We start from the raw sequence: 18,960 nt of genomic DNA on the forward strand, positions 1-18,960 counted from the left end.
CCACTATTATTACTATTATGCTATTATTATCTTATGCTTCGATTTTATTTCTTTTACTTTGGTTATCTTTAATATTTATAATGTCGGCACTTTGCTTTTTTCAATATTTCCATCATATCTATTTACTCTTGCATTTCTTTCAAATCATTTATGAAAAATGATTTTCTTGAGCTGGTAGTCTGCCAGAAACAACCTCTCTACCTCACAAAGGTAGAGGTTTGGTCTACGCACATCCCATTCTTTTCAGACCGCAATTGTGAGACTATATTGGGTACGTTATTGTTGTTGAAATACTTCGAGTAAATACTTTGACTTTAAATTTCTCATATTACTATTGATGACATGCTTTTTAGCCACAAAAATGTCATGACATATTTAAAACTTCAAGTTACAAATAAACTTTTCTTTTTAAAAAAATGGGTATATGTTTAATAATGTCACGTAAAAGAAAACATATGAAGTACGAATATTGCGTCTGACGCAAAACACAATGAAATTACATGTTTACCCTTCTAAAAAGACTAGCTTCGTGTAGGATTTGTTTGAATGCCAATTGTTGTTTGAACTTATATAGCATGACCCCTACATGTATCTTTTTTCCGAACACATTGATTAAATCAATCATCGTATTAGCAGACATTTTTCAAATTATGTAATCATCAACTATTGACATTGGTAAGTGATTCAATTATTAACTGCCTCAATCGGACATAAAATTGATGGAATTCAGATGCATCTTCTTACATTTTCCCCTTTTCCCTTTGTTCCAAGCCCAACCTGTTCTTGATCAACAATATGAACCAAAAGGCCAAAACATATAGGTGCAAGTTAGATGAGTAATTTCTTGCACAGCTTCTATAATAGTAATGATGAAACACGAGTGTTGTTTGATCATGCGTGTAGTCTGCGATAGGACGCATTTGGATGAGTACTGCAAAGCATGAGGGAAGATTATAATTGGATTTAACGTATGCAAATGAGATGATACCTTGGCCATTTATGCAATTTTTATTTTTTTAACCATGCTAAAATATGAATCTCTTGAATCTTTCGCATCTCTTCTCAATAAGCTGGCTTGGGCCATGATATGGCGTGCAAGAGGTCTTTAAAAATCATTTTTTTGCGCGGATTGCCCTTCTTTTGGGTGGTCTTTAAATTTTGCCCTTCAAATTTGTGGTCTTTAAATTTTGCCCCTCATATTTGTGGTCTTTAAGTTTTGCCCTTTGCTTGGAAAGGTGGGCGAATACATGAAATTCTGGGTTCGAATCCCCGCTCAGGCATAAAATAAAAAAATAATTTCGCCAGGCAGGACTGGGGAGTGTATGCCGGATCCAGCATACAATCTTTAAGGAAAAGTTAAAGTTATGCCGGATCCGGCATAACTAAAAGTCTGTCTCATAAGGCAGAATTTTTCCTAAGACATAGTTTAGTTATGCCTTATGGGGCAGAATTTTAGTTAAGGCATAACAAAATTATGCCCCATAAGGCAAGAACTTTTCTTAAGGCATAGACTTTGCCTTATAAGGCAAAGTTTAAGTTATGCCTTAAGGAAAAGTTCCGCCTTATGAGCATACTTTTAGTTATGTTTTTGGGGCACACTTTTTAGTTAAGGCATAACTAAAAGTTTACCTTGAAAAGTAAAATATATATATATATATATATATATATATATATATATATATATATATATATAAATGCTTCAAGGCAAAGTCTGCCGGAGGGAGCAGACTTTTAGTTAAACACAACTAAAAGTCTGCCGGAGGGGGCATAACAAAATTTAAACTTTGCCTTATAAGGCAAACTTTTAGTTATGCCTTAAGGAAAACTTACGCCTTATGGGACATACTTTTAGTTATGTTTTATGGGACACACTTTTAGTTAAGGCATTACTAAAAGTTTACCTTGAAAAGTTAAAAAAAAATACATATATATGCTTCAAGGCAAAGTCTGCCCCCTCCGGCAGACTTTTAGTTAAACATGACTAAAAGTCTGCCGGAGGGGGCATAGCGAAATTTAAACTCTACTTTGCATTTTTTTTTAAAATTTTTGACTGAGCGGAAGTTCGAACCCGGAACCTATGGATTTTAGCCGAAGAGCAAAATTTAAAGACCACAAATATGAGGGGCAAAATTTAAATATCACCCCAAAAAAAGGCAATTCTGCGAATTGCCCGTAAAAAATTAGGCTTGGGCCATCAGCTGGTTATGGGAACCAAATCATAACGTATGTTATATGTACAAGGTTTGGAAAATTTTGGTCCATTGGTGGCTTTGGACCTGAACATGGGCAATTCACACGATTGTCCTTGTTCGGGGGTGGTCTTTAACTTTTGGCCCTCAAATTGCTGCTCTTTAATTTTTTTCTTTTGTCTAAAATATCTCAAAGTTTTGAGTTCGAACCTCAGGTCAGTAAAAAAAATAAAAAAATTCGCAACGCATAATTTCGTAGCAAAAATAAGCCTATTCGGGCTAATTTTTGTAGAATTCAAGCAGAGTTATAAAAAATAAAATAAAATTTTGTCTTGCAAAATTTCTCAAGGCAAACTTCTGCTTTAAGGCATAATTTTCACGAACCTTTGCTTGGCGAAATTATATTCTTTTTACTGAGCGGGAATTCGAATTCAGAATCTCGAGATATTTTCGATCATTTTTTTAAGTAAAAGTTAAAAATTAAAGACCAGCGCCTTTGAAGGACAATTCGTGCCAAAAAAAATAAATGGATGACATACCTTATAAGAGCCTTTTTGAAACCCAATTCAACCTTTTAAGAAAGAAAGAATTATCTTTGAATTTTTGGTATTTTATGATAATTTGAGATGAGGATCTTTTGAAAACAACTTCTCTAATTTCATGAGGTGAAATAAGGATAGGTTTGTGTAAATTCTAACCTTATAGACCCCATTTATAGAATTACAGCGGGTATTTTGTTGTTCATTTTTTTTAATATATTATTTGTGTTATTATAAAAATAAAAAATTTAGAGTTTAATAGTTTCTAAATATAGTAGGTGCGAATTTCTTTTAAAAAAGAGAATGCCAAGAAAATTTTCACATAAACTGAAATAGAGAATACATATTTTTTTCACAGATTTAAATTATATACATATATTGATAGTTTAACTTTTATACCTTCATTTAATTTAACATGTTTATTTTTTGCTTGTTATTAATACTATTAAAATTTATCATTTTTCTTATGTGACCTGATTGCATCAAATTCTAACTCTATCTTTTATGGACTTGTTAAAAAGAAAAGAGTAAAAGAAATGCAATTCAATTAAAGCTGCTTTCAACTTTCAAGAATCAAAGCTAAAAACAGCTCTCTTTCATTGAAGAGCAGTAGTAGAAGACCTTTGTCAGATCATATATAGGAAGCAACAAATCTAATCCAAAAATTGCAAAACCATGGATGCTTTAAGGAAACAAGCTAGCAAGCTAAGAGAACAAGTCGCCAAACAACAGCAGGTCCATCTTTCTTGATCCAATTTTCTTGTTTGGGGCACCAAAAAAATGTATCCTTTACGTGTTTCTTCTTTTGGGTAATCTTAATTTATAGTGATTCATCTACTAGAACTGTAAAATGGGAAAAATTTCAATTTTGGGTTGATACAAGCTAATTTGTGTAATTGTAAAGTCAATTTGGATTCATCATCTTTTCTTCTTCATTACCAAATTGAGTTTATGAGTTTAATGTGCGAATGAATACTTGAATTCTGGAGAATCATTGTATAACAGTAATTCACTTCTAAGGAAATGATAAAGAAGTGAAGTTTTGAAGAGAGTGAGAGAAGATATTAAGCTTTATGAATTTCTATGCTTGTTAGATTTTTCTTTTCAGTTTATCTTGAATTGAATGTGTGTGTTGTGAAAAGGTGCATTTTCAGATTTTGTTCTCCCGTTTTCTTTTGGTCTCTAACTGACTAAAATGTGCTTACTTTGTGGTTTGAAATTGGTATGGTAATACAAAATGGTGCAAAGCAGCTTATGCGGATCCAGGATTTGAAGTTTATGGGGTTCTGTATTGTAGCCCTGGAAGTTACTGGGCTCTAAAGTTATACTTTGTATATATTAAATTATTTTTTAAGACAACTACTGGTTTGAGCCAAAGGTACTGTGTTCTGCCAAACCTGTGTCGTAATAGCATCTTCATTTGTCTGAAAGATGAAGGAGGAAAAGTTATCCTGTATCCTAAGACTGAAATGTTACTAGTAAAACAGAAAAAGAAAGTATAAAAGCAACAATGATGAAAACAGAAAACCCCCACTTTCTCAAGAATTCAATTGAGTAATTGACTTTTGAGATATGGGACAAATTGTTTCTTTTCACAGTAAGTGTTACTTTTATAGTGTCATATATTGATTCTTACTTGCTAGTTATATCGATTCTTAAACTTCAGGCAGTCATCAAGCAGTTCAGTGCAACTGGTTATGAAGGTTCAGATGTTATCGTCATTGATGAGGTAGAGATGCAATTACATCACCAACTGGACAAGTTGTATAAGTCTACCCGTGAAAAAAGGGTAAGGATTCTGTCACATAATGTAAATAAAAGCCTGTTTGGTGACTACAGTTTTTTCTCGATATGGTATATTGGAACATTTGATGTTCAGTCATTTACTTTCTAACTGTGAAATTTACTACATTATATTCCTGACTGCAATTTAATTACTGGCAGAAAACAACTGCTCATATATTCTTTTAGCATGTATTAGCTACTTTAAAGATTTAGTCGTTATCAAAGGCCTTCGCTTTGCTCTTCCTGCTTCTTGCTAATAGTTGACAATCCAAAAAGGTGAGTGATTTAGCTAAAAAGAATTCTTTTACTGGGAGGTAGAGCCTTATTTGGGCTTTAGTTAAGGTCTGACTTACAAAAGGAAGACGCCGAAATTTGAAGCGAGATCGCTATTTTTGTGCATTTGGCTTGGTAATAGTTGTTGCTATGTAACGATGTAATGGGAAGTCAAGAAAAACTTAGTTGTTTCTTCATTTTCTATTATTAATAAGGAGTTGAGGGGAGGAAGCTTCCATATATTTTGAAGGGATGCAAATGGGACGTGAAGATTCTTGAGTCCGAATATAGATAGTTTTGGAGATGTTTTTCTTATAGTCCGAATATAGATGGTTTTGTTATGTTGAAAGTTCAGAGAATATATTCAGCTTCACAGCATGTCTAGATCTATTAAATTTAGTTACGTCATTTGATAATGTTTCATATTGTTCTGTAGTACACTGTGAAATATTTCGTATCTAATGGTAGTGTATTTACCTACAAATTATAGAAATAAGAATAACTACTTACCATGTTGTAGGATAAAGATTACAGGCAACCTTGTTTCTTACAAGGAATTAAAAAAATCTATCGTTGATTCTGCATCATCTATATAGTTCTCTTTACACCAGAGTTGAATAGACAAAGAACAATTCAGCTTAATTCTTCGAATAGGACTATCTTTGTCCACACGTATAGTCTTTAAAGGCAAAACACCGCTAAAGTACAGTTAGTTGGGCTAACTTGATAGATGACTGCGGTTGGGAAACATTCCCATATGTATATAATTTTGACACCGTCTTGGGTGGTTACTAAGATTCTTTGATCTATAAAAAGATGAACAAGATCGGCATTGACTAAATACAGCACAAAACCAAACATAAAAATCTAAGCCACTCGAGAAAAATAACTGAGGGTGTGGTTGGGGTCCACGAGTGAAAGCTAGGTGCTAAGTGTTATGTTCAAGTAATTATTTGTTTGATATCCGCTTCAGTGCTACATGGTCTGAAGATTCTGAACTAAATGGTCCTCTCTGCTGTGATTCTTAGTTGGCTTACATTTTTGCCGGCTAAGGCTGAGATTTGACCTAGCTGAGCTGATCATAATGTCGTTTAGCTCGGCTCATTGATATGCATTCACTTTTATGAATTAGCTTGACTCTGACCTATTTTAAGATATTCTTAGCACACTTGGTTAGTCATTTTCGTCTTCTTCTTCTCCGACTACTATAATTTATTCTTGGCTTGTTAAGATGCACTTAATCTTCTTCTTAGGCTAGTTGAGCATAATGATGCCGAGCTTGCTTGTTGTATCAACTCGAGCTATTCAGCATGGCTTGTCCACATGCATTCATTTTTCTAATTCTTTTTGCGCATGACCTATTTTAAGATACTTCTATACACACTTGGCTTGCCATTTGTGTCTTGCTTTTGTTGTTGTTGGTGGTGGACAATATGTTGTTTTACCTTCCAAGGTGCTTTGCTGAATGCACAAGACAATGTGAATGTATGAACAAGATAAATGTCATGCTAGCGGAGATCATTTCATTCCTACATCTTGTCTTTTGTAGTTGTGGATCCAGGACTTGGAAATTCACTGCTTAATTCTGATCTGAACTCACTTTGCGTTTCTTTTTCTGTCTGAAGTTAGTATCTCTGTTTATATCATTTTGCAGGATTTCCAGAAAGAGATTGTTAAGGCAGCTGAAACATTTACAGCTATAGGATACAAGCATGTAGAAGCAGGTAAAACTTTTGAAGGCCTATTTTCTCTATATATAGATTTACCTGCAAATGGAACTTTGTTGTAGTCATGGTTCCCTGGCCGCGTTGGATAAACTAATGAGTGTGTCTGCTGCTACTTCTAAAAGATTCTTATCCTTCTCTCTCCCATTTTGTGGGATCGAGACATGTTTTTTTCTTTTTGCTTTTTAGTGTTTATATTTCAGCTTATTTGGTGGAAGTTTATGGTAGCCAGGAACTAAATTATCAGAAGATTGCTGCAAATATGGAGTCGAAAATCCCAATGACGAGGTGTTAGCGAAGGCTGCTTCTATTTATGGTGATGCTCGTAAGCATGCAGAGAAGGAGGTTGAAGATCTAAACAAACTGTTCTTTAGTCAGGTCGGTAAAAACGTGCATGTAATATGAAGTATGAAAGATTATCAGGTGTATGTCAAAGAAAACTAATTAGAAGCAAGATATAGTGTCTTATTTGTTTGTTAGAGTTACATGAGCTAGATAAAAGGTTTTCCTCTAGGCCTAAAAGTCGGTGGATTGCTGGATCATAGTCCCAGCTTAGCCTAAGATCATGCTGTCCTCACACAAATAGGCTTATTGCTATATTTTGTGGGAAAGACTTCTCATGGAACTGTGAAGACAAAGAAACCAATGATGACAGTCTTAGATTCTGGTGCTGGTAGCAAGTGACAAATGCATAAAGAAATTGCTGAAACAGTTCCCTTGAAAAACTAAATGATAATCATTTTCCTCTCCAGTTTTCTCCTTGGCACACGTGGCAAGAAAGACGTCACTTCCCTGTCCCCTTCTTGTTCTTGGAGATTTTCGCTTTACTGGTTTCTGGATGATTTTCTGTTAGCACATGCTTCAGTTGCAAAAGGAAAAAGTAATATCCTCTTCCCCAACCAAAAAGAAGGGTAAACAACATATCTAAAGAATCATGGTACTGGCCTTTTTTGTCACATAAAACATAATTTTGGCAAATATTTCAGTACCTTCCTTTTCACTTTTGTTTCTGTTATTTGTGATGAAGTTAGCTCTTTCAAGGCTTTAACTGGTGTTATGTCCTGAACCTACATTTAGGGTAACTGGCTTATTCCTTTTTAAGATACTGCACATTTAGTTGATGAGACATGAAACTTTGTACTGTATACCTGCGTGCAATACTTCATAGTGGAGCTTTACGGTAGCAGACTATAATGGGCTTTTCTATTTCCAGGTACTAGAACCATTGAGAGCTATGGTAGCTGGTTCTCCCTTAGAGGATGCTCGTCATCTTGCTCAGCGCTACAGTAAAATGAGGCAAGAGGCAGAGATACAGGTTACTGTAACGATTCATCCTGTTCCTAAAGACTGTAATGATAAATGTCTTATCGTACTATTTTGCGCTGTCATCACATCCTTATTATTGAATACAAAGTAAGCAGGCAGCCGAAGTTTCTAGAAGACAAGCTCGGGTGAGGGAAGCTCCCATCCCAGAGAATGTGGCAAAGCTGCATGCAGCAGAAGCTAAAATGCAAGAAATGAAAGCCAACATGGCAGTACTAGGTAAAGAAGCAGCTGCAGCATTAGCTGCTGTGGAATCACAGCAGGAGAGGCTTACATTTCAGAGGCTTGTCGCAATGGTATGTATTGTATGCTGGTGCATGTTTGCTTCTCATGGAGTTGATACTTATTGTTTTGCATGGTCAACCATTTTCAAACTGGTGAAAGTGAGTATAATCATCTGCAGGTTGAAGCAGAAAAGCTTTATCATGAGAGAGTTGCTGTTATTTTGGGTAATATTGAAGCTGAGGTGAGTGTTTTTCCTTTCTTATTTCTCCAGAGGTATGCTTTACACCTAGCTAATTTTTTCTTACTTGACAATTTGCAATCTGTACAGATAGTTTCTGAAAAACAGCGAAAAGAGGCTGCTCCTCCTGTAGCCACACTTCCTGTAAACCCTCCGACCCACGTGCCTGAGAAAACAAAATACTTTTTGGCTGAGGTAACCTCTGCTTAACAACAGGTGTCATAATCTTAATCGCAGAATGATTTATTTATTATACAATTTGAAAGAAACCTATGAGGAAAAGCTGATTGAGAATGAGCATGTATTGCTGGTCTGAGCCCTTTTAAACTGTGTGGCTCTGAGACACTCTTATCAGTGTAGTTCTTACCGTTTTATTAGTGAGTTTTAAGTATTTAATGAAGCATGGTAATAATTTTGTGTCTCTGTCACACAGGCTATTCATTCTTTTGAAGCTGAATCAGAAAAGGAGCTAAGCTTGTCTGTGGGTGATTATGTTGTTGTTCGTAAGGTTGTTTATATTATTCTAAAATTCTGCCCCTTATTCTTTTGGACCCTCTCTCTTAAGATAATAACATATTGCTTGAAGTTTGACATAAACTCACATGTATATCTACTGGAGCATCATTCCTTTTCTATATCTTAAAAGCCCCTTTAAAGTCCTAAGCCTTTTCTTATATACCAGTAAAGATGGCTGCTGTCACTACTCACTAGTCTTCCTTATAAAGTTCTATCTCCCAATTTATCTGAGAAATGAATTTAATATATGCCCAACTTTCCACTTTAAACCTGCCCCCTCTTGCGGTCCTTCCCACTTTAAATTGGCCATCTCCACCAAAAAGAAAATAGAAAGGAAGTAAAAGTTAGAAAAAAGTGAACAAAATAAAGAATACTCTATAAATGAACTAGGAAAATGACACACCCGTAACTCTCATGTTCCATGTGTCATTTTTATTGTTCTTCTCAAAACTTGTAGAGGCAATAAAACTATGATCTTTCATAGATGTACACGATATGTTCAATGAAACACTGTAGAGTCCAATAGAAGAAACCGTGGTTAATTCTTCTAACCTTTATATCGATGTTGAATTGAAGAGTGCCTCTCTTTTCCAATTTAATGTTACGTTCAGGTGACTCAATCAGGGTGGTCAGAAGGAGAATGTCAGGGCAAGGCAGGTTGGTTTCCATCTGAGTACGTGGAGAAACGACAAAGAGTACCTACTTCTAATGGAGCAACTGAAGTTTACTGAGACTTCGTCTTTTCTTGCTGCTGGTATTTGACTGAAGTTTACTGAGACATGGTGTTTTTGGCTGCTGCTATTTGTTAATCTGTTCCCAGTTCATCCATTTGTTCATGCAAGAGCATAGAGTTAAGTGTGTAATATATTCATATCAGTTCCTTCAGGGATATACTGGATAGAAAAGATTATTCTTTTGGTCTTTTCCTTTCCCCCCTTTGTTTTTTCCGCGGGCATAGCTGATTGGATGATAGCTGAAATACAGCGAGTTAGTATCCTTCCCCTCTACCTGGGAACGAAAAAGGGGCTGTGTAATTTTGTTTTTGAAGAAGATAGTTGTGAAATTGTGAATTATGAAAGAAACATTTTTTATTTATTACTGAGGTCAACAGAACACTAAACAAATGGTAAAAATCACACACGCACACACACACACACACATATATATATATATATGCATTGCACAGAACAAATGCAGCAAATGCTTTCAGTGACATCGAACATGAAATAAGAGGTCCACAGACAGCATTCAGCGGATCTAGTTTTATGGCATGGTACATAAATAGGCTCTTTAACTTGGCTTCAGTTGACAAGTATGCCCTCCAATTTTAGGTGTGTACAAGTAGGCACCTCAACTAGTATAAAGTTGAACATGTAAACACAAATGCTGACGTGCCATCGACTTGGCACTGACGTGGCCCTTCAAAATTTATGTGCCACGTCAGTATTTGTGTTTATATGTTCAATTTTGTACAAGTTGAGGTGCCTACTTGTGCACACCTAAAATTGGAGGGCATACTTACCAGCTGAGGCCAAGTTTACGGGTCTGTTTATGTATTATGCCTAGTTTTATTTATTCAGATGCACATAGTTGTAACTTCAGGGTTGCATTTTAGAAAGAAAATAATACTGATTTCAGTGTCCAACTATTTTTGGTTAAGTTAGTTGGATAAAGGGGCGAAAAATAATTGGTAACAAGTACCAACCATAGGGTGAAATTTGATATATACCACATGTTTTCGCTCAAACTAGAAACCTCTAATTAAAATTGAAGGGATCATATTGTTTCCAACCAAAACTTGTGCTATAACCCCTTATAAACTAATTCAATAGAACATGTTTCAATAATATTTCCATAATAATCATCATATATATAGTCCAGAACATAATGTAATCATAGATAAAATATTCAACTGCAATACCAATTACATAATGGAATTCCAGAATGTAAATGTAGAATTTTTAATATTAGCTCATATTGACATTGTTGTTTAATTTCTTGGCTATTCATCATATGCACCGGAGGCTACAGGAGGCCTTGCTGCTTTCTGTCATTAAATTACTAATATTTTATTGAATTTAGGCTTTTGACAGTACTATAATATACTCGTAGAAGAGATCATTTTAAAATTTTAAATTTTATATCAACATGCAACCATATGAATATGTGGGCGGCAAAAATGGGAGGCCACATGCTACTAGCTAAAAGTATGTGATTTATATATCCTAGTCAAATGTGAGTGTAAAACTTACGATTAAATACATATGCACGTATCATACCTTCATTACTAGCGGAAAATTAAGTTGAAATTAAAGTGCATCTCTTTTTGTTTTTTAGCTTCTACTATGTATTACTATCACTTTGCTTGTTCTTTAATTTCTTTCGTTGCGTTTTGTCTTTAAAGAACTCATTTGAAGTGCACAACTCTATTGCATAGATTCAAGAAATGGATGATAATGGAGAAAAATTAGAAGAAGCATCGAGAATTAAAGGATATGAAGATCAGAAAGTGCCATTCTACAAATTATTTTTCTTTGCAGATAGGGTCGATGTTGCACTAATGATCATTGGAACCTTTGGAGCTATTGGCGAAGGATTAACTCAACCTTTGATGTCAATCATTTTTGGCCAAATTGTAAATTCTTTTGGTGGTGCTTCATCTTCTGATGAGGTTCTTCGTAATGTCTCAAAGGTACTCACTTTCCTTTAGTTTAAGTTATATGCATTTACAGTATAAAATTTTCTTACACTGCTTTAATTCTACTAAGATTATACCGTATTAAGGTTGACATGAAGTGGTTACCTCTTATTGTATACATCAAGTAATTTTTTTTACACAATATATCATTAATCCATAAAACATGCATAAAACTTATTTTCTTCTGACTTTTTCTTTTTGTTGAGATATCTTTTTGTTTTACTCTTGAGATATTCATGAGCTATTTTAGAATATTCTCTTTTCTTGTTGAGTTTCCCAGTGTTGAAATAGTCATGAGTTTTTACATCTTCGGGGTTTTACATCAGTTTGATTCATCTCTCGATTTTATGCCTGCAATCAAAGTTGACATGCACAATGTTTCAATAGACAAAACAAAGAGCAGCAAATAAAGTTCCTGTTTTCCTCTTTTGATGGGAGGTTGGGGTGGGATTGAAGACATGAAGTTTGACTTTTGGCTTTTCATCATACCATTTTCTCGATAAATACTAGCAATTTGCACTCGATATTTATATTAAATTAGATAATTTGATTCTATCTCCAGGTTGCAATTTACTATGTATACCTCGCTATTGGTTCAGGCATTGCTTCCTTTTTACGTAAGTGTACGCTACTTGGTTTTGGTGTTATCATTTAAATTCTTGGGTATTCTAATTGATGAAAGAACCCGTGCACTCAATATTGAAATCTTGCCCCTGTAACATTGCAGAGATGTCATGTTGGATGGTTACTGGAGAGAGACAAGCGAATCGCATTCGGGGATTATATTTGAAGATAATATTGAGGCAAGACATTGCCTTCTTTGACACTGAAACAACAACTGGAGAGGTCATTGGAAGAATGTCTGGAGATACTATTCTCAGTCAAGATGCCTTGGGAGATAAGGTGCTGTTCTGTACTAACTAATGCCACATTGCTACTACTGTAGTTCATTGCTGTTTTAGCTGTGCCCAATTTTTTTTTCTTGGAACCCAACAGAAAATAACTGTAAAAATCTTTTGTTGAACCAATGCAGGTTGGGAAGTTCATTCAATTTCTCTCGGCATTCGTTGGAGGCTTCATAGTCGCCTTCACAAAGGGATGGCTTCTCTCACTTGTCTTGGTTTCTTGCATACCTGCCCTTGTCATTTCTGGAGGAGCCATGGCATTAATAATGTCCAAAATGTCAAGTCGCGGACAAATTGCCTATGCACAAGCTGGAAATCTAGTTGAGCAAACTGTCGGAGCAATCAGAACAGTAAAGCCTCATAGGACAATCCAATATGTTTCTAAATAATTTTGTATTTGACTTGTTAATTCTAATCTAAAAGCTAAATAACTTTAGGTTGCAGCATTCAATGGAGAGAAGCTGGCGATAAATAAGTATGACAACACACTGAAAATTGCCTATGCTTTTACTGTCCGACAAGGGCTTGTTTCCGGGGTTGGACTTGGCACAGTCTTACTCGTTCTTTTCTCTACTTATGGACTTGCCATTTGGTATGGTTCTAAGCTGATAATAGAGAAAGGTTATCATGGTGGAGATGTCATCAATGTTCTCATGGCTATAATGATTGGTGGAATGTAAGTGTAAAATTCTGTCCGTTAAAAGCATCTTAGATTTGTCTATTGAATAATTGGTGTAGGCTATGAAGTGCAAACCTTTCGCTTGTTCTCTTATCTATTTGCAGGTCACCAGGCCAAACAACACCATCATTGAATGCATTTGCAGCAGGACAGGCGGCAGCATACAAAATGTTTGAGACAATCAACAGGAAACCTTTGATTGACACATCTGACTCGAGGGGGATTGTGTTGGAAGAGATTGAGGGTGAAATCGAGCTTAAAGATGTGTATTTTAGGTACCCAGCCAGGCTAGATGTGCAAATCTTTAGTGGATTCTCACTTGTCATTCCTAGTGGAAAAACTGTAGCTTTGGTTGGGCAAAGTGGAAGCGGGAAGTCCACTATTATCAGTTTACTGGAGAGATTCTATGATCCTGAAGCTGGAGAAGTACCAGTTTGAAGAAATATCAACTCAAATGGCTAAGGCAACAGATGGGATTAGTAAGCTAGGAGCCTATCCTGTTTGCAACTACCATAAAGAAAAATATCAGTTATGGTAAAGAAAATGCTACTGAAGAGGAGATTAGTGCAGATATTGAGCTTGCTAATGCTGCTAATTTCATTGACAAACTACCCCAGGTAATATTTTTTTCCTTAATATCCATGTCTGCGCTTTCTGTAAGCTGCTAATACGCAAAGGACCAACTTGAATTATTTTATGTAGGATGATTCATCCTTTTCTTGTTTCGGGGATCTATAGGGGCTAGACACTATGGTAGGTAACACAACTACCTGGTGGACAAAAGCAAAGACTGGCAATAGCAAGGGCTATTCTGAAGAACCCAAAAATACTTCTCCTGGATGAAGCTACAAGTGCACTTGATGATGAATCAGAGCGAATCGTCCAAAAAGCACTTGTCAGAGTCATGACGGAAAGAACAACTATTCTTGTTGCTCATCGTCTAACAACCATCAGGAATGCTGATCTTATAGCTGTACTACACGCTGGCAAACTACTAGAGCAAGGTAATAATTCAAAAAAGAGAAAGAGGTTCATCAGGCGTCACTTTTCTGGATAAGTATAAGCATCTTTTACTCTCATAATGAAAATAGGAAAGCCCGATAAGTTGATGCAAGATCCAAATGGGGCATATTCCCAGCTTATGAGAATGCAGGGAGGCAAGGGAGGCGATGAAGAAGACAACCTGATTATGAAAAATATGGATTCTGCCAAGGTAAATATAACCATGGATTTGGACAATAACTTGAGCAGGTCATCAAGCCAGCAATTGTCAGCAGTGAAGCGATCAACAAGCCATGGATCATCTAGACATTCCTTCACACTCAGCTATCCTTTTCGGGGGATGATTGACCTTCATGAAGCTGAAATAGGAGACGCGGATAAGAAAAAAGATGACGAGCAAAGCCTAGAGAATCGAAAGAAAGTTCCTCTGAGGCGGCTGGCTGAACTTAACAAACCTGAGCTTCCATATGTACTACTTGGATTATTGGCTGCAATATTCATGGCCTATTTTTGCCCTTATCCGGGCTCTTGCTCTCAGCAGCCATTAAATCCTTCTTTAATCCTCCACAGAAGTTGCGAAATGAATCAAGATTATGGGGACTCATGTTTGTTGGCCTCGGTGTGGTAACTTTGCTAGTTATACCTTTCCAGAACTATTTATTTGGAGTTGCAGGGGGGAAATTGATCAAGAGAATCCGTTCTTTGACATTTAAGAAAGTTGTCCACCAAGAAATCTGCTGGTTCGATGACCCTGCAAATTCAAGGTCTGTCAACAAGTCAACAGTCATTCAATCCCCAACCCCCCCCCCCCCCCCCCCCTCCCATTTCCCCCCAGCTCAACAGTATGACATATGCTAAAAAGTGGAAGTTTATTGAATGCAGCGGTGCAGTGGGTGCAAGGTTATCAACTGATGCCTCTACAGTCAGGACCCTTGTGGGTGATGCACTGGCACTTATTGTACAAAACATGGCAACTGCATTAGGCGGCCTTGTGATAGCCTTCACTGCTAATTGGATTCTGGCAATTATAATCCTTCTTGTGTTACCCTTAACTGGTGTGCAAGGATTCTTCCAGACGAAGTTGTATGAAGGTTATAGTGCTGATGCAAAGGTTTTTGTTAGTTTTATTTTTCATAATTACACTTTCATAAGGTGGTTGAACTTTATTAAAAAAAGGTTTTGCTCATTTTTCCAGGTGATGTATGAAGACGCTAGTCAGATAGCAAATGATGCAGTTGGCAGTATTACAACAGTTGCATCATTCTGTGCAGAAAAAAAAGTGATGGACATGTACCAGAAGAAATGTGAAGGCCCAATGAAGAAAGGAGTAAAGATTGGTATTGTTATTGGAGCAAGCTTAGGTTTTGGTTCTTTTACACTTTACTGTACTGGTGGCTTCTGTTTCTTCATAGGATCTGTCCTTATTGAACATAGATTAGCGGCATTCGACCGAGTTTTTACATGATTCTCTCTCTCTCTCTCACTCTCTTGCCTGTCTGTCTTAATTTTTGAAATGAGAACTTTAACTTTGCAGGTTTTCTTTGCATTGACATTATCGGCTGGTGGAGTTACTCATAATATTGCGATGGCTCCAAATGTTAACAAAGCTAAAGATTCTATAATTTCTATAGTTGACATTCTTGATAGAAAACCCAAGATTGACTCTAGTTCTGATGTTGGCACTACTCTAGCTATTATTCATGGAGATATTGAATTTCAGCATGTGAGTTACAGGTATGCTACTTGCCCAGATGCCCAAATCTTCAAGGATTTATGCCTAACCATCCCTTCTGGAAAGGTACTTTCAAGTACTCCCTCTACATTCTAACGTACTTCATCTTTTGTTAGACTGGCTTAAACTTTTATTGTTCGCCTCTTTGTAGACTGTTGCTCTAGTGGGAGAGAGTGGAAGCGGGAAATCAACTGTCATCAGCCTAATAGAGAGGTTCTATAATCCTGAATCAGGAGAGATATATTTGGATGGTGTGGAAATCAGACAATTCAAGCTAAGTTGGCTAAGGCAACAAATGGGCCTGGTCAGTCAAGAACCAATATTGTTTAACGAAACTATTCGTGAAAACATTGCCTACAGCAGACAAGGGAATGCAACAGAAGACGAGATCATTCAAGCAGCAAAATCAGCAAATGCACACAACTTTATATCCTCATTGCCTCAAGGATATGATACATCGGTTGGGGAAAGAGGGATACAATTATCAGGTGGACAAAAGCAAAGAATTGCTATTGCAAGAGCAATATTGAACGATCCAAAGATCCTTTTACTAGACGAGGCAACAAGCGCATTAGATGCAGAATCAGAGCGTATAGTACAGGAAGCATTGGATCGAATAATGGTAAATAGGACCACCATGGTTGTAGCTCACCTCTTAACCACAATCAAGGGGGCTGATATCATTGCTGTTATGAAGAATGGAGTCATTGTAGAGAAAGGAAGACATGATGGTCTTACGGATATAAAAGATGGGAGTTTATGCATCCTTAGTAGCATTGCATATGACTTCAGCCTGATTACTGAAAATCAAGATTACTTTCTTCACCATGAGACTAAGACTTAGATAAGGTCTCTTTTCCTCCCCTTATACAGACTTCTCCCTTTTTTCTTTTTCAGTTATTTGTTTATGTAATCGAGGTGTATTGTCCATTGGGGTTATATGATCCGTATTACTATACAAATATTGTGAATGAACAATTTTACGTTTGTAAATAAAATTCTTTGCTGATATTTCTTTTGTCCTACATGTAAAATTATTCATTCACAATAGTTAGTTAATCAGCTGAATAAGTATACTCTAAGGAATTGAAGTAATTGCATATAGGGGTGACTTAATGGAATTGGTAGCCCAAACCCAAATCTTAATAAGAGGTCTAAAGTTTATTCAATAAAACTAGCTTCTACATGCGCCGCACGTACATCCCATGTCAATTAGTAAAAATATTTTAAAATCACATATGTATTGTTGTTAAACATGTTTGTGAGATATGCATCTAAAGTAAAAGGAATTTTAGTGCAACCTCAAAAGGATGAATGATAATGCTATTTCAGCTTAAACTTAAAATAATTGGACATAATTTAAACTTGGAACGGTTGTTTCTTGGAATAGTTTGAAGGATCCAAAGATCCTTTTGCTAGACGAGGCAACAAGCGCATTAGATGAAGAATCAGAGCGTATAGTATAGGAAACATTGGATAGAATAATGGTAAATAGGGCCCCGTGGTTGTAACTAGTCGCTTAACCACAATCAAAGGGGCTGATATCATTGCTGTTAGAAAAAGTTACACCTTTAGGGGCGAATTCTATTGTTCTCGTCACCATTTCCTCTGTTCCCCTAGCGTTACAACCCAACGAATCTTCAAACCAAACAACGTCATCTAAGCATCAAATATGCAGTATCATTGCTGTTATGAAGAATGCAGTCATTATTGGGAAAGGAAGACATGATGTTCTTATGGATATAAAAGATGGAGTTTATACATCCTTAGTAGCATTGCATATGACTTCAGCCTGATTACTGAAAATCAAGATTACTTTCTTCACCATGTGACCAAGACTTAGATTAGGTCTCTTTTTGTCTTTTTCCCCCCCTTATTCATAAACTAGTTTAACAGGCCCGTGCTAAGTCCGGGCCCAAATTCATGATATAAATTAGTTAACTTAATTAAAAAAATATAACTTATGAACATTTTTCTATTGTATAATTTATTTAATCTAGTGGCACGTCATTTGTCAGTAAGTCTTTATAACTATTGACGTTTCTTAGTCACATAATTGAATAATTCTTAAAGAACAAATTATTTATGATGAAGGAAGTTTGGAAGGAGAATTAGCAATATAAATGGATACAATATTCGACATTCACTAAAGAAGTAAAACTTTGGGGATTTACATTTTCAGAAAATGTTTTTCAATTTTTTCATGTTTGGCTGGTCAAAAATTTTGGAAAAATATTTTCTGTAGAAAAATAAGTTCCTTAAAAATGAGAAAAATGACTTCTTTAAAGGAAGTAAGAAAATCAACAAGCTAGGGTCAAACATCTTGCATTGTAACTGATGAGCACATATGATAAGAGTTCCATATAAAACAATAAGTAATCAAATGGAGCAAGCAGCAAGAAATTTGATATGCTTGGGAACTTAAACCCAAGTTAAACATTTGAAGGCTTATTCAGTCTTAAGGTTGCTTTCAGCATATCCAATGTGTTCTAGCAAATGTGCTAGAAGGATTTAGGAGTTTGTTCCATTAAGAATATCTTTAATTTTGAGGATTATCAACCTTTGCAACAAACAGGGGCTGATCTAGAGGATGGGGCAAAATATTACACAACATATATATGGTAGATTTTCTGTGTTTATGTACATATATTAACTTTTGAATACCCTGAACAAATGTAAAAGGTTAGCTCAAGTGGTTCAGAGTATTCAAAATTGTCTCTAGTGTCCTAGGTTTGATTCCAAGGAGCAACATTATTTTATATATTTAACTTTTGTTATTTTTTTTCGAACCCCTTGAGTGAAAATCTTTGATCCGCCACTGGCTGCGGGAGGAATGCAAAGCCCCCTCAACATATACCAAAACAAAATATAATAAACTCTGGCATATCCTCAGCTTTCTCGATCTCACATTACACGTTCACCAGAGAGGAAAAAACTATGATATACTAACATGCATTTATAGGATAAAGAAAAAAATTCTAATACACGTGTTTATTTATAATTAAGCTAATGGTAATGATATGAGATAAGACCAAGTAGAGGGTACCATTTACATAGCTTGTTGTACAAGTCTTCACAACATGAGGTTGTCCTTTTAAGATAAGATCAATAAGCATCCGAGAAAATTAAAGG

General features: G+C 35.9%; 1 protein-coding gene and 1 pseudogene across 1 annotated transcript; both read left to right on the top strand.

The window, feature by feature from the left end:
• The first annotated feature begins 3,202 nt into the window (after positions 1–3,202).
• On the top strand, positions 3,203–9,907 carry LOC132622159 (SH3 domain-containing protein 3). The gene is made up of 10 exons (XM_060336700.1): positions 3,203–3,463; positions 4,395–4,517; positions 6,441–6,510; positions 6,743–6,888; positions 7,724–7,825; positions 7,932–8,129; positions 8,237–8,299; positions 8,387–8,491; positions 8,730–8,804; positions 9,424–9,907. Exons 1-10 carry the CDS (start codon positions 3,404–3,406, stop codon positions 9,541–9,543), a joined length of 1,062 nt encoding a protein of 353 aa, XP_060192683.1. The 5' UTR covers positions 3,203–3,403; the 3' UTR covers positions 9,544–9,907.
• Positions 9,908–10,836: 929 nt separating this feature from the next.
• LOC132622158 (ABC transporter B family member 9-like) lies at positions 10,837–16,740 on the top strand (annotated as a pseudogene).
• Positions 16,741–18,960: the final 2,220 nt, after the last annotated feature.

Source organism: Lycium barbarum, chromosome 12 (genome assembly GCF_019175385.1).
Source record: "Lycium barbarum isolate Lr01 chromosome 12, ASM1917538v2, whole genome shotgun sequence".
Lineage (NCBI taxonomy): Eukaryota > Viridiplantae > Streptophyta > Magnoliopsida > Solanales > Solanaceae > Lycium > Lycium barbarum.